Raw genomic sequence first — 13,744 nt, forward strand, 5'->3', positions numbered from 1 at the left:
GGCAGAGATAGAAGAAGTGAGAGAGGAAAAGAAGAGGGGTAAAGAGACACTTTCAGAGCATAATCTGTCCACAGAGCAAACAGACAGATGCTGGCTGCTGAAAAGTGTTACATCCTTGCTGTAGGTGGACGATTTAAGCCGAAGTGAGTCACAGCACTGGTAGAGCACAAAAACAGGTCCAGTTCTGCATGGGATCAGGACATCCAAACAGCCCCTCTTCAACAGGGGGACGCCTGCATTGCATTCCAACGGCAAAGCCACAGCTAACGGTCATGCTTTTAATAACTGCAGCTTAATGACAGGCAAAAAACAAAAAGCATCTCTATTGGTGCACACACAAGCGCATGATGGGGACTGCCTCTGCTGCGGTTTCTGTGATCAATGTGATGAAGTGTTGACCTTGTAGGAGGATAGCTGTATGGCGGAGTGTGTATGAAAGGCAGAGAGTGTAAGGGGGGAAGAGAGAGAGAGACAGGATTACGGAGAGAGGGGAGGGGAGGAGATAGCAGGAGAGGACTTGCATTGTAAGCGGCATCAAAAGCTGATACACACGTCATGGCATGAGACATCACACATGTTAATGAGCACTGAACTGACTCTGTAATCAGGACTGATTTAATTGGATTTGCTGGAACTTCATGAGGAAAAGAGAACCTATGAGGAGGTGAAAGGACAACTGGCTATGTAACTGACACAAAGGAGAGGTAAACACTTTGTTAAATTGGTTATTGGCTGATATTTGTAAAATGGCCAAATATAGCAGATTAAACTGTCTGATATATCGGTCTATAATTACGTAGAGACAATTTATTAGTGGAGCTTGTTAACTTTTCCGACATCTTTTTATAAAGGACACGAAAGATATCTCAAGTCATCTGACTTGTGAAAGAAAGGTGTTCTATTCATTTTCAGAGTGATCGGCTAATTTTCGACTAGCGGACTACCGACGTAAAAAAATAAATAAATAAATAAATAAAAATAAACTCATAGATTACACTGACACCAGACACTTTTAGGGCAGAGAAAAAAAAATAAGAAAATGGTGCTTTGGTGCTTGGACCTCTAATGAAGCGTTCCAGAGCTTAACAGTTGTACAAATTTTGAAATTCAAAAACTTGCTGTTTTGAGTATAAAACATCCTGGATGCGTTTTTGCACCCATCTGCACTATATTTAATTGTTGGTCTATATAAACATGTGCTACATGGACATCTAGATAGACATGCTTTGATGCATTTCCAGCTTTGTGTGCGGTAAGAACGGTACAAATTCAACTTTTAAAAAATCTGTTCTGCTTCAATCCATTGCTGCCACTATTGGGAGAACCGCATCGCATCCAGAGTAAACAGATGATGGAAGATGTGATTTTGCGCCTGTGAATATCAGCATCTCTGCTTTGGCCTCTGTTGAAGCATCCAAACAGCAGGAAATAGTGACTGAAGTTTAACAAAGTTCCTGATCACATCAGTGCAGGATGAGTTTTCTGTGCGTCATGTTTCACCATGGATTGAATTATGTGTGTTTAGCACATTTCAGCGTGGATTGCTTGTTAACCAGTTACAATATGATCTAAAGTAATATTCCGGGTTCAATAAAAGTTAAGCTCAATCGACAGTATTTGTGGGATAATATTGATTACCACAACAATTAATTTTGACCCATCACTCCTTTTCTTTAAAAAGAGCAAAAATCGAGTTTACAGTGAGGCACTTACAATGGAAGTGAATGGGGCCAATCTGTAAACATTAAAATATTCACTGTTTCAAATGTATAGACACAAGACGTAAACAATATGTGAGTTACAATGATTTTAGTGTGATAAAATTGGTTACTAACCTTTCCTGTGTAAAGTTTTTGCCAATTTTACAACTTTGTTGCCATGACGACTTAATGTCAACAAAACCTAAAACGATGCTTTAAACAACTTTACTGCTCAAATAATACATGAGTTTTAACAGAAGAATTCATGCAAGTGCTTTTATAAAATGATAAGCTTCACATTTCTGCCTTTAAACCTTCTAAACATTGGCCCCATAGACCTTATTCACACTAGCACCATCTTTGATTTTTAACAGGAATGACAACCAGGCTGTGAGGGATAGACTTCCATCTCTTCAATGGCACGGACGGTATAAAGCTGTAAAAAGCTCCAAGATCAAATCTGATTTTCCACAACTCATGTTGTCTGGAGTTGTTTGTTTACTGAATGTCCTTGAAAAGATGTTCCTTCAAGCTTAAGTTTGCAAAGGAACGGTTATTGAAAGATGGGGCCGTTAAAAACACTATTAGACCCAACCGCAATACGGTAAGTTACCAATTCCATTCATGGAATATTTCATATGTCATGACTGTTTGATATTTATAGTTTATGGTGCTGCAGTGCTTGAGTGAACAGTTTGAGATGTTTGGATGCAATGTGTTGGATGAGCGTTGTTTGTAAACCCTGAATTTTTTTACATTTTATTATTATTGTCTTGGAGCTTGTTCATTCTCTTCTGATTTAGTTTAAAATATGGCTGTATTCGATGGGCTGCACGATGTTAGCCAATCATAACAGTGGGAATTTACACTGAAGTTTAAAGGAGACATTGAGGCCAAAACCATGCGTTTCAGACAGAGGGCCAGAGACAGGGTGGAAAATTATCATATATTATTAAATATGTTTTGGTGCAAAATAGAAAAACTTTACTAACATTATAAGTGGACCTCAGGGAAAAACATTATTTGTACTTCAGACCTTTGTTTTGTGGACAGAAAAAAAAAAAAATACTTATATCATGTGACCCACTTGGGTAATGGGTAAATGAAAATGGGTAAAATGTAATAATTTTCAGATGGGGCTACATTGAGAGCCTCATACCTCTGGATTCAACCATACAGGGCCTTAAAAATCAAGACACAAAAAGTAAAGTTTGTTCAGAACCAGAATGAAAAAGGATATTTAAATTGTATTAATACTTCTGGAGTTATAGGCACTCCAAATTTGGGAAAACAAATTTTTGTCATTTTGACCCCTCTCTTCAAAATAATGGATTACTCAGTAAATACTGATCCATTGCATTTAACATATTGGCTTTCATAATCATCATTTATGTATATTTATATATATTAAAAAAAAAAAAAATCAAAAACAACATTTGGAGCCGGGGACCTCTGGTTGAGTTAACATGGAATGACCCTATAGTGGACGATACATGGATAAATAAATCCCATCTATACTGAGGGAGGGACCTGAGCCATATCTGGGACTAGAACATCATAGAGAGGTGTTCTATTACATTTCTAAGTGACTGGATGATTTTCGCCAGGCAGGCGTTAAGTGGAAAAAACATCCTGCGGATTAACATTAAAGGAGGAACCAGAGCACCATATAAGGACCTGAATATCTTGGGGTGGCCTATTCTGACTTCCCCCAGTAAGCAACCACCTAGCAACAACCCAGAAAGATCTTGCAACTACATAGCAACGCCCTGGCCACCACCAGAACGCCTTAGCATCGTGACAGCAAGCAAACTTTCTTTAGCAAAAACTCTCTCTAGTTTAGAAGGCTATTTAATTTCCGAATTATTGAGCCAAATTGTTAGAATCCAAATTCCTTTCTGGCCAGTTAGCATTGATGACACATTAGCAGTAATTTCACATCAGATTAGAAAGGAAATTCCACTGCTGATATATAGAGACCATGACATTTCAAAGTGTAGGCAGTTTAAAGAAAAATAGGAGGAACTTATCAAAATCTCTGTTTTGACTAAAAGACAAAGTAAAGGTGAAGTTAGAATAATTACTCTATGTGTCTAGACTGGTTACAGGATACATGCTGAAGTTAGACCTAGACTATATAGAGACAGTAACCCATCCTTCTTCCTGTCTTGAACTAAAATAACACCCCACAAATACTGAGAGAAGCTTTGGGCACATGGTTGCCATGAGGAGGAAATCTATAAAGTTGATATAATGATGGAGCTACATACAGGTGTGTGTGATGTGTTATAGACAGTTTGGGTAGCCTATATACTGTATGTGTAAAACATGCTGTTCCAATAAAGCAATGTGTAAATGCCACCATCAACAGGAAAGAAACACATACACAAACATGTTACAATCTATCAAGACACTGAATTAAGTAAGCATTCTTGGATCAGTGGGCACACAGCAACATATTGCATCATAAATGAAAAGCATTTCCTGCAGATTTACTGAGTAGTATGCCTCTATAATCTGCATCAAATCAAAAGTGGGCCTATACAGCATTATTTCTGTCAATATGTATTGAATTCTATTGATTTTTTTATCAAATGTCTTTTGATAATCACCTGATTAAAACTCTTAGTCAGCAAGTAATATAGTAATATAGTAAGTCTCTGTATCTGTGTCAGTGTAAATATGTGCTATATCTCATGTAGCCTGTAATTTTTCACCCCAGAATAATAATAATAATAAAAAGGTACAATAAGGTACAATATAACACTGTTCAATATTGCTCTATTTGTTAACATTAGTAAATGCATAAGGAAGTAACAGTGAACAATACTTTTTCAGCTCTTATTAATCTTGGTTGGTTATTTTATAAAAAGAAAATAAAAAAAACACACACAAAAAAAAACATTGTTAGTTCATAATGCATTAACTAATGTTAACATATTAAACTTTACATTTTTGAAAATGTATTAGCATATGCTATAATTAACAATAACTACAATTTATAAGAGCACAACATGTGATATTATTTCAGTTGTAAATGATCTATACGTCATGGTAGTATTTGTTGTGCTGACTTTAAAGGGATCCAAAAAGCACATAAAGACAGCATAAAAGTAATCCATAAGACTCCAGTGGTTAAATCCATGTCTTCAGAAGTGATATGATAGGTGTGGGTGAGAAATAGATCAATATTTTACTATAAATTCTCCTCCCTGCCCAGTAGGTGCCAATATGCAGAAAGAATGTGAATTGCCAAAAACAAAAGAAGAAGAATGTGAAAGTGAAAGTGGAGATTTATAGTAAAAAAAGGACATACATTTTGATCTGTTTTCCACACACATCTATCATATCACTTCTGATGAGATTGATTTAACCACTGGAGTCTTATGGATTACTTTTTATGCTGACTTTGTGCTTTTTGAAATTACAAAATTCTGGTCACCATTCACTGGCATTGTATGGACCTACACAGCTGAAATATTCTTCTAAAAATCTTCATTTGAGAAGAAATAAATAAAGTCATACACATCTGGGATGGCATGAGGGTGAGTAAATGATGAGAGAATTTTCATTTATTGTGAACTATCCCTTGTATTTATGCTGATTTTTAGAGTTTTTATTTTAGTAATTAGTGACATTCAAATGAGAGTCACCACTGAGAATTCTGCAAATTACAAAACAAACTTAAAACAGTGCTTGAAGTGGGCGGGAACTCACCGGTCTTTAATTTAGTCAGTTTTTCTCCCGGTATGATGTTATTTCTTTATTTAATGTAATACAGTGGATGATTTGATGCGGACCGCCAATTTATCTGTCCCTCCGACGGATTTTGATTAAAATTTCGTCACAATCTAAACATCCGAGCACTCTCTGCGCAAAACTCAGCGGGGAGTTTAACAAAAGCATCAGTGATCCGTGGTCCAGTTCTGGACCAGAGCGCACGTGATAAAGCTTGTCTGGGCTTAGTTCAGTTACACTGCTCTTTAAAACATGAACCAGCAACTTTTAGGTGAGCACATTTTATCGCGTCTCATTCTACCAAAATGTATTTATGCAAATTGCTTAGCTAGCAGGTACAGTCAAAAACTACAGACTTAAAAAAATACTTCTCAGCTGTTACAGAAGTGATGTCAGCTCATATGCACAACCTTATTCAACAATAGATAAATCGATGATAAAATCCGAACCGTTAAAGAAAATACACATAAACATTTGCTTTTATTTTCCATTCTTCAAACGTTAAACGGGTGTGTCTCATCTGTTCATGGTCAGCCGTGCTCCTCAAAAGTGAAAACGTGAAGCGTCATTAAACCTGCATACATGCATATTTCCTGATTGTGTTTGGTTCTATAATCAGACGTGTGGACAAGAAAAGGTTCATTTTCCCCTCCTGAATGGGAGGATAATACAGAAAAAGGAAGAACAGGCATTGCATTTTTTTCATTATTGTATCTAAAAAGGCAGTTCTACGTTAGATTTCATTGTTTTCTTATGTGGTATAATACTGTCAAAGATATACAGACTTTTGCAGATCTAAATGTTTTTCCTCTGTTTTCGTAAACAATAACCCTACATTGTATGTTTTTATTTTCAAAGTAAAGTTAATTTAAACCTATTTGTTATTTGAGGGTGTTTGGTCAATTTTGTTCTTTAGCCAGATCTTAAAAAGGAATTTATGGCCAGACCTTAAAAAATATGAATTAAATACCCCTGACTATTTTAATATAAACAAACACACATTATTAACAGTGTTTTGTTTTTCATGTTAACATGTTAGTTACAATGAAAGTGTTAGGTAAGAAAAATATAGAACAATATTTGACCCCCATTGAGTTTTCATCTGGATAATCTGGCCTCTGAAGAAAGTAGTGAAAGAGCCCTGCCATATAGTAACCCCTAAATTGATTGATTTATTTTTAAATAAACATATGTTGTGAATAAAAGCAGTCTCCGAGTCTCATTTAGCCTACCAAAAAAAATAAAATAATAATAATTCTAATTTAATACTAACACAGAGTACCTGCACTTTTTTTCTTCCACTTCAAGCACTGCTTAAAAGTGGAACATCTGGATGTATTACAGTAACGAGAATTTGTGAGAATATTATCATGAAAATAATGTCACAATGCTAAAAATCTTGGTCCTAAAATAGCATTAATTTTCTTTATGCAAAACATTATTTCATATTAATTTTTTTATTATTATTGCTTTTTGTGTGTGTGTGTGTGTGTGTGTGTGAGATTCACCCAAATAATGTTCTCGACACCTCAAATTATACTGTACCATGAAAGAGGCCAAAGCCAGTCATACGCTAATAGACTTTGGTACAGATGAGACACCTTAGCCTAGAGCAATTGCCGAAAAAAAAAGAAAAAAAAAAGAAAAAAAAAAAGAAGAATTCCGTATTTCATTCATTCACTATCTATCTTTCATTCTTTCTAACACACATCCACACACGTAACCTTGCATTACGCAAGCGAAAAGACTAGCTGGACTGGCTGAAGTATATTGTTTTTTTTTTGTTTTTGTTTTTAAATAATTTGGCTTCACCCCATTTGGAACAGATGAAGCTTTCCATTGACAGCACTGCGCATGCGCGGCACTCATTTACAGTCGCTGAATTCTCCAGCATCTGTTGTCTGTTCGTCACTACCAACAAAAGCGTTACAATACTAAAGACATGTCCAAGTTAGTTATTAAACAGGTTAAATTGAATAAACTTGCAATGATAAAGCTTTCAGTAAATGGTAAAGTACATCTTTCCTTGACGTAGTAGCCAAATTTGTTAAGAAAAAAAAAGCATAAATAAAAATCTCTCGTGAAGCTTTCCTAACAACTTCAGGAAAGCAATCGTCGAAAAATAAACAAACAAAAAAAAAAAAAAACGAAACAGACACACTAAAATATGACACTGAATGCTTTGAGGTTCGTTACCAGTGTGTTTGTGATAAAGAAGTTTCAACTACATTACTTACAGCGACCATTGTAATGCCTATAAATCAAAAGATGAATTTGCATACCGGTCTGTAGCGCGTGATCATCATCCCGAAATTCCAGTTCTTCCCAAAACCGCCACCTCATGTGATGATCCTAAATCCACTCCAGGTACCTTGGCGTCCAAAATAAGCTTCTTCCTCACACGAAAATAGGTTCATAACCAAAAATAACTGATATTTGTCCGCGGTTTTGACAGGTTCTGAAAGGTGTTGAAATTCCCGAACATCGATCTGAAAGATGCTCGTGGAATCCAGTTCATTCAGTCGTCACGTAGACAACACACCGATCAACCATAACAATGCGACTACCTGTCTGTCAATTACACAATACGAGAATGTAATGCTATTGATTTATGCAGCGTAAAACTCCATTTAACGGGAAACAAAGAGCGTACATTGGTAATAGCATTTCAAATACATGTAGCCTAATCAGATTGGGTGAAATACAGATTTTTGATAGGTTTAGATTAATAGAACCTTAGATACTGCATTCGAATAACACAAATCCAGCAAGTGACCTACTAATCATTCTTTACTGGTCTGGTGGTACATGGACCAGATTCGACAGGTGTGGAATTGTTACTAGTGAAAACTGGCCAATCAGAATGGCAGTTGAGGATGTCGTCACAACAGCATAATACTACCTCCTACTTATGACCCAAAACCAAGGGTTTATTTGATATCAGAACCTTACAAGTACATCATGTAGACTTAAAAAACAACAACAACAACAACACATTTTTCTTATTACACTTTTATTGTTTTGAAATCAACAACAATATATAGCCTAAAGAGTTTTTCTGTGAATCACTGTGTATTTCTAAAACTCGCTTTTGCATATGCTTGGTTTATTAGGCTAAATAATTGTATTTGTTTCATAAGTAAAGTGAATCATGTGTTTTGCAAAATTATAAACACTGCTAAGGAATGTTTTTTGATTTCCATGCATGCATCTTCTATCCAGTGCAATCCTGGTCCTTAAAAGAACGTCCTATAAAAAGAGAGACAGAATTATAAAAGTCAGTATGATTGGAAGGAATCTTATATATTAAATCATACATTAAAAGATGAAGAACACATAGGAAAAGGAAAAAGAATGATACAATAAAGCAATGTATTAATTAGCAGGTTGCTATATATAAAACCTATAAACAAACATGAAACAGGAATATGGCACTGCATTGGTTCACATGTGAAAAAAACACATTAGTAACTGCTGCGACCAGCAGGCCATTACAGGTAGTGCAGAATAAAGTGCCTTCAAGCAATAATGATGCTCAAATGTACCAATCCCTCCATATACGCTTTCAAGCGCAAAGCTTTGTTTTAGTCTCAGAGTTTGAACCAGTGGCAGACCCTTTCATGAATTCAGACCAAAACTGTTTACATGCTGTAGCAGAAGGACAGATCAAAGGAGCAATAATCAATGCACAAATCATGACATGTAACAGTCCCTTTGAACAACATCAATCAGAACAACTGCACAGGCTTTTGAACACAGAATGCAATAGCACTTTTTGAGCACTACCTTTCAACAATGGAACACTGAATACTTTTTGTAACTAAAATCAAGTGGGAACCATTTCTTTTATTACAACACCAAATTCCAATTATTTTGGATGGCACAGGTAGTTCTCCACAGAGATGGGTGGGATTAACAAAGAGAGTGTCACATGTACATGATGCAAACGTTCACTGCAGAACTATACGGGAGGTTTGGGAAGTTTTCTTTGGGGGGGGGGGGGTTTACCACTGGGGTAGTCGCCGATCAGGGCGGCGGATGGGGGGACCTCATCTGTAGGACGTAGCCCTGTCTGTACACAGAGGCACTGCCCTGGAAAACCTTTTTCTTTGCAGTGGGTCTGACTGATGCTGCTTTAGGGCTGAAGGCATACAGCAGATGATAGGTTCACCATGGAGAGCCTTTAACACTATAGATTGCTTATTTCACTGAGCACAATGGAGATAGACCACATAATAGAGCTGGGTTCAAGTGAATTGACATTATTGGAGCTGTCATTGTGTGTGGTGTTTTTTACCCCCCCTTAGGGATAAAGAAAATGTAACAATACGTACACTTCATCTTCATATTCCTTCGGTGGAGAAACTGCAATCACCAGGTCGATCCAATCCTGCACACACATATAAACAGACAAAAATCAATCAATCAAGACTTTCACGTGTGGGGGTGATTGATTCTAACGAAACCTGTCAAGACCTTTTCCTGGTCCTACTCCAAAATCAAAAGAAACATAAGAAATTATATTTTGCACATTAAAAATTAAGCCTATTTTCAGAGCCTTTAAAATTGTTTAAATTGTGATATTATTTTGATAGCATTTACGCATATTGTATCCCACAATTCTCATTACCGCAATGTTAAAAAAATTGCATAGTGGTACTTCCTTGGTACTGCCCTTTATTTACACTGATTTTAATTTTAAAAAATGATTGTACAACAGCATATTTTTATTGTAATACCATACAAAAATGACGGTGTTACAGTAATGAGTAATCATCATTGAAAACAATGGGAATAGTCATAATTAATAGTATACAGTCATAATTCTAATTTTTATTTTAATATTTTATATTATTTAATATTATATTATAATATAAAATTAAAATATGTTATATAATAATATAACCATAAATATATTACCTATAAATAACTATAGTATGTGGTTATCATTATAAATATACTAATAATATAATATCATAATTTGATATAATATAATGTAATATATAATTATTATATTATAATATTTAACATTTTAATTATTATTATAATAGTTAAATGTGGTCAAATGTGCTTAAAAGTCCTGAAAATAATGTCAGAATATTTAATAAAATATTATATTTACATTTTAAAATTATATTACAACTTTATATATTAACTATAGTATGTCATTTCAATTATTATATTCATATTCTATTCTATTATAATATATAACATGTTAAATATTGTATTAATTATCATATTCACATTAGCTATAATTAATTGTAAAAATAGTCAAACTGATTGGTAAAATGTGCATTGGTGTCCTACCTGAAAATAATGTCACATATAAAAAATCTCTAAATACTAAATTTAGGCTTGATTTTCTTTAAAACTTTAAGCTGTGAACATGTTTTTAAAGATTTCCTGTTTCAGTGGCATGCCCAAAATTAAACAAAAATTAAAATTAAACGGTCAATTTTTTATATATAATTTTAAAGAAAACTTTTCACATTTATATGATATAGATTATGATAAATTATGAGACTTTCAGCCTAAGAAACTGCTGAAAAAAAATCACAAAAAAATTTGAACCAAAAATTTACTTTTTTCTTATTTTTCTGATTTGACATTATATATCTCAGGTTGTAAATAAGGCTGCTTCGAAAAGCTTTTGTTTTGTTCCCAATCATGTCACCTGTAACTGTGTAAAATGTTGTGTTGATAAAGCAATCAATAGTTATAGCATTACAGAAATGAGAAATGTCCAAAAACGTCTCTGAGTGTCCAAAAGCCTCTCCAAACAAATAAAACATTATAAATGTACATAAGAACTAATTATACATGCAAATAAAACAATGACTAAAGGTATGCTCTCTCTCTAAAGCATGCAGGCATGAGTAACGAGATCTCATTCAGTTCCATTCTTATTCATTTGAGCCATCATTAGCCGCTTTTCCACCATCGGGCCGAACGGTTCTGAGCACGGTCTGGAACGGTTACAGTAGCATCCCCATTTGTGCATGGTTCGGCACAGCATGATTATAAGCCATTCTCAGCCCGAAATTCTATGCATAGTTAGCTAACCATACTCAACCATGCTGGTGGAATGGCTTGAGTACGTGGCGACTTGTTTAGTGTATCTTCTTGATTTTATTATGATGGTTTAACTAGTATTGTAGCCTACATTTATTTTTCTACACACCTTTTTCGTCAGGGAAGTAGGTCACTAGCTCATTTAAACTCACAATACATCAATATATCCTCATATACTACTTTCACATAATATTTATCTAATATTTTGACAATAAATATCTTTTTTAGCTAGTCTGGGGATGTTTACCTTTCTGCATGTTCATGTCCAGTTGCAAACACAAGCCCTCAGTAGCAAATGATGGTAAACCTCTTGCCTTTTTCACTTTACTTTCCTTTTTGCTGGTTGTTAGCAGAGTAAATCCAGAGGGGAAAAGCAGTCCTTAAAACTGGAATATGCAATCATCCTCCATAACACACTGCACTCGCTCCACTGTTTACCTCTCACACCATCGCCAACAGACGGATCTGTTACGTACATTCTCCTGATTTCGCAGCACCACAATGGAAAAAGAAACCGGATCAGCAGTTTTGTGATGAGAACTGTTTGGCCGATGGTGGAAAAGTAGCTATTGAGTCGATGTCATGTACTTGGGCACCATGTTTATTTTTTGTGAAGTTATAAGCCAAAACACAGCTTATAAGCAAAGCCTGGTTACATGTAACATGTATGTCAAAGACATGTACTTAGCTATTACTCGCAATATATTTGTCTGTGAGTAAAAAAAAAAAAGGCTGGTTGTATTCTACTCTTTGAGAGATTTTTCAAGCACATGACATGTGGCTATTTGATCAATTTTATGTTTTTACCAATTACAATAATATGTACAGTGCAAAATCTTTAATAAATTATCAAAACGGAACCTCAGTTTTGGTCACAATTCTTACATGCATTGTAAAGTACAGCTTCTCAGCTTTAAAATTTATACCTATTTTGTGTTGGTCAAGAATGTAGTTATTCATATTTTGCTAATTACTCTTTTCTCGACAGGCCTGTATCAGAGCTTAAAGGGTTGAGCAACATATATTATTTATAATTGATTTGGGGTTAAATATTACCAGGTTTCATGAAAATCATCCACGAACACACACACACCAGCACTTACACAAAGGATGGAGGCAGTTTGTACAAATGAAAATAAATACTAGCACACAATAGAAGACGTGGTCAGCAATTTTACCTCCCGCATACTTAATATCCATTAATAAAGTGCACTTTGAATCTCATTACCCTACTAAAACTCCACCTCTAAGATCACGTAATGTGTCTCATGGACATTTCAACTTGACTTAAGAAGCACAATGCACCCTGGCACAATTTGTTGCTACAGTTTCTCTTTTGCTTCACTCTTCATCTATATTTCATGTTGCTTGCTGCTGTAATCATCACAGCATCACACTATGTGCACTCTATTTTTCTTTTTCTTCAGTTTCTGTCCATAAATGAACACAGTCCATCAAACCTACAGAACTAAACATCAACCACTGAAAGTTAGTGTCTATAATCATTTGCAATTGTTTGGGTTATTATTTCAACCAAAAGGTCAGTAAAAACTCAAAATGAATGCATAATTATAATATAGTTACACAGAATCCACACAATTTTTTCCACATGATCTGTGCTGATTGTGGGGGGAAATCTGTGGAATGGGTAAAATGTGAGCTGAGATTACAACAAACTAATTGGCAGCTGAATGATGAGCACTCGAATTCTGCAAACGTCTAAAAAAGATAATCGAGTGCAACACTGCACGCCTACTTTACAGTTTTATGAGTTATCATTAAAAATCAATTGGGAAAATGAATGGGATTTTTACCTATGGGACCCAACCGTCCATAGGTAAAACCGTCCATAGGTTTTTTTTTTGTTTTGTTTTTTAAATATGTGCATATGCAATCTGTTTGACCCAAATTAATTGTTTTTACTGGCACAAAACCAGGTCATTTGCTTTTAACTGATTGGTTGTGTTGATTGGCCGTACCCCTCCACTGTGCCAAGCCTGAGTCAGAGAGGTCTGTCCTTCAGCCAGAGTCACATCTGTCAGGATCTTTCCATTCACAGCCATGATCTCATCACCTTCCACAACCCCACCTGAGATAACAGACAAAAACATTTAAGATTAGTTATAAATTTCGTTTGACACCAAAGACAATAAAGACACAAAAAACACATTTAAACATTATAAAATGCATAAAAGTGAATGTATATACAGTATATATATATATATATATATATA

At 35.0% G+C, this 13,744-nt stretch overlaps 1 protein-coding gene across 3 annotated transcripts in view; it reads right to left on the reverse strand.

The window, feature by feature from the left end:
• Nucleotides 1–8,440: 8,440 nt before the first annotated feature.
• LOC127436189 (harmonin-like) overlaps nt 8,441–13,744 on the reverse strand; it is a 37,766-nt gene continuing 32,462 nt past the window's right edge. For 2 of the 3 annotated variants that reach the window (XM_051690194.1, XM_051690193.1), the window contains exons 19-22: nt 13,490–13,599; nt 9,773–9,828; nt 9,447–9,579; nt 8,441–8,687 (exon numbers count right to left, since the gene is read on the reverse strand). In XM_051690194.1, the coding sequence (XP_051546154.1) occupies nt 9,465–9,579; nt 9,773–9,828; nt 13,490–13,599 (281 nt within the window). In that variant the 3' untranslated portion in view covers nt 8,441–8,687; nt 9,447–9,464. The remainder of the gene's footprint in view (nt 8,688–9,446; nt 9,580–9,772; nt 9,829–13,489; nt 13,600–13,744) is intronic. The other variant, XM_051690195.1, reaches the window with a different exon arrangement.

This window comes from Myxocyprinus asiaticus, chromosome 46 (genome assembly GCF_019703515.2).
Source record: "Myxocyprinus asiaticus isolate MX2 ecotype Aquarium Trade chromosome 46, UBuf_Myxa_2, whole genome shotgun sequence".
Lineage (NCBI taxonomy): Eukaryota > Metazoa > Chordata > Actinopteri > Cypriniformes > Catostomidae > Myxocyprinus > Myxocyprinus asiaticus.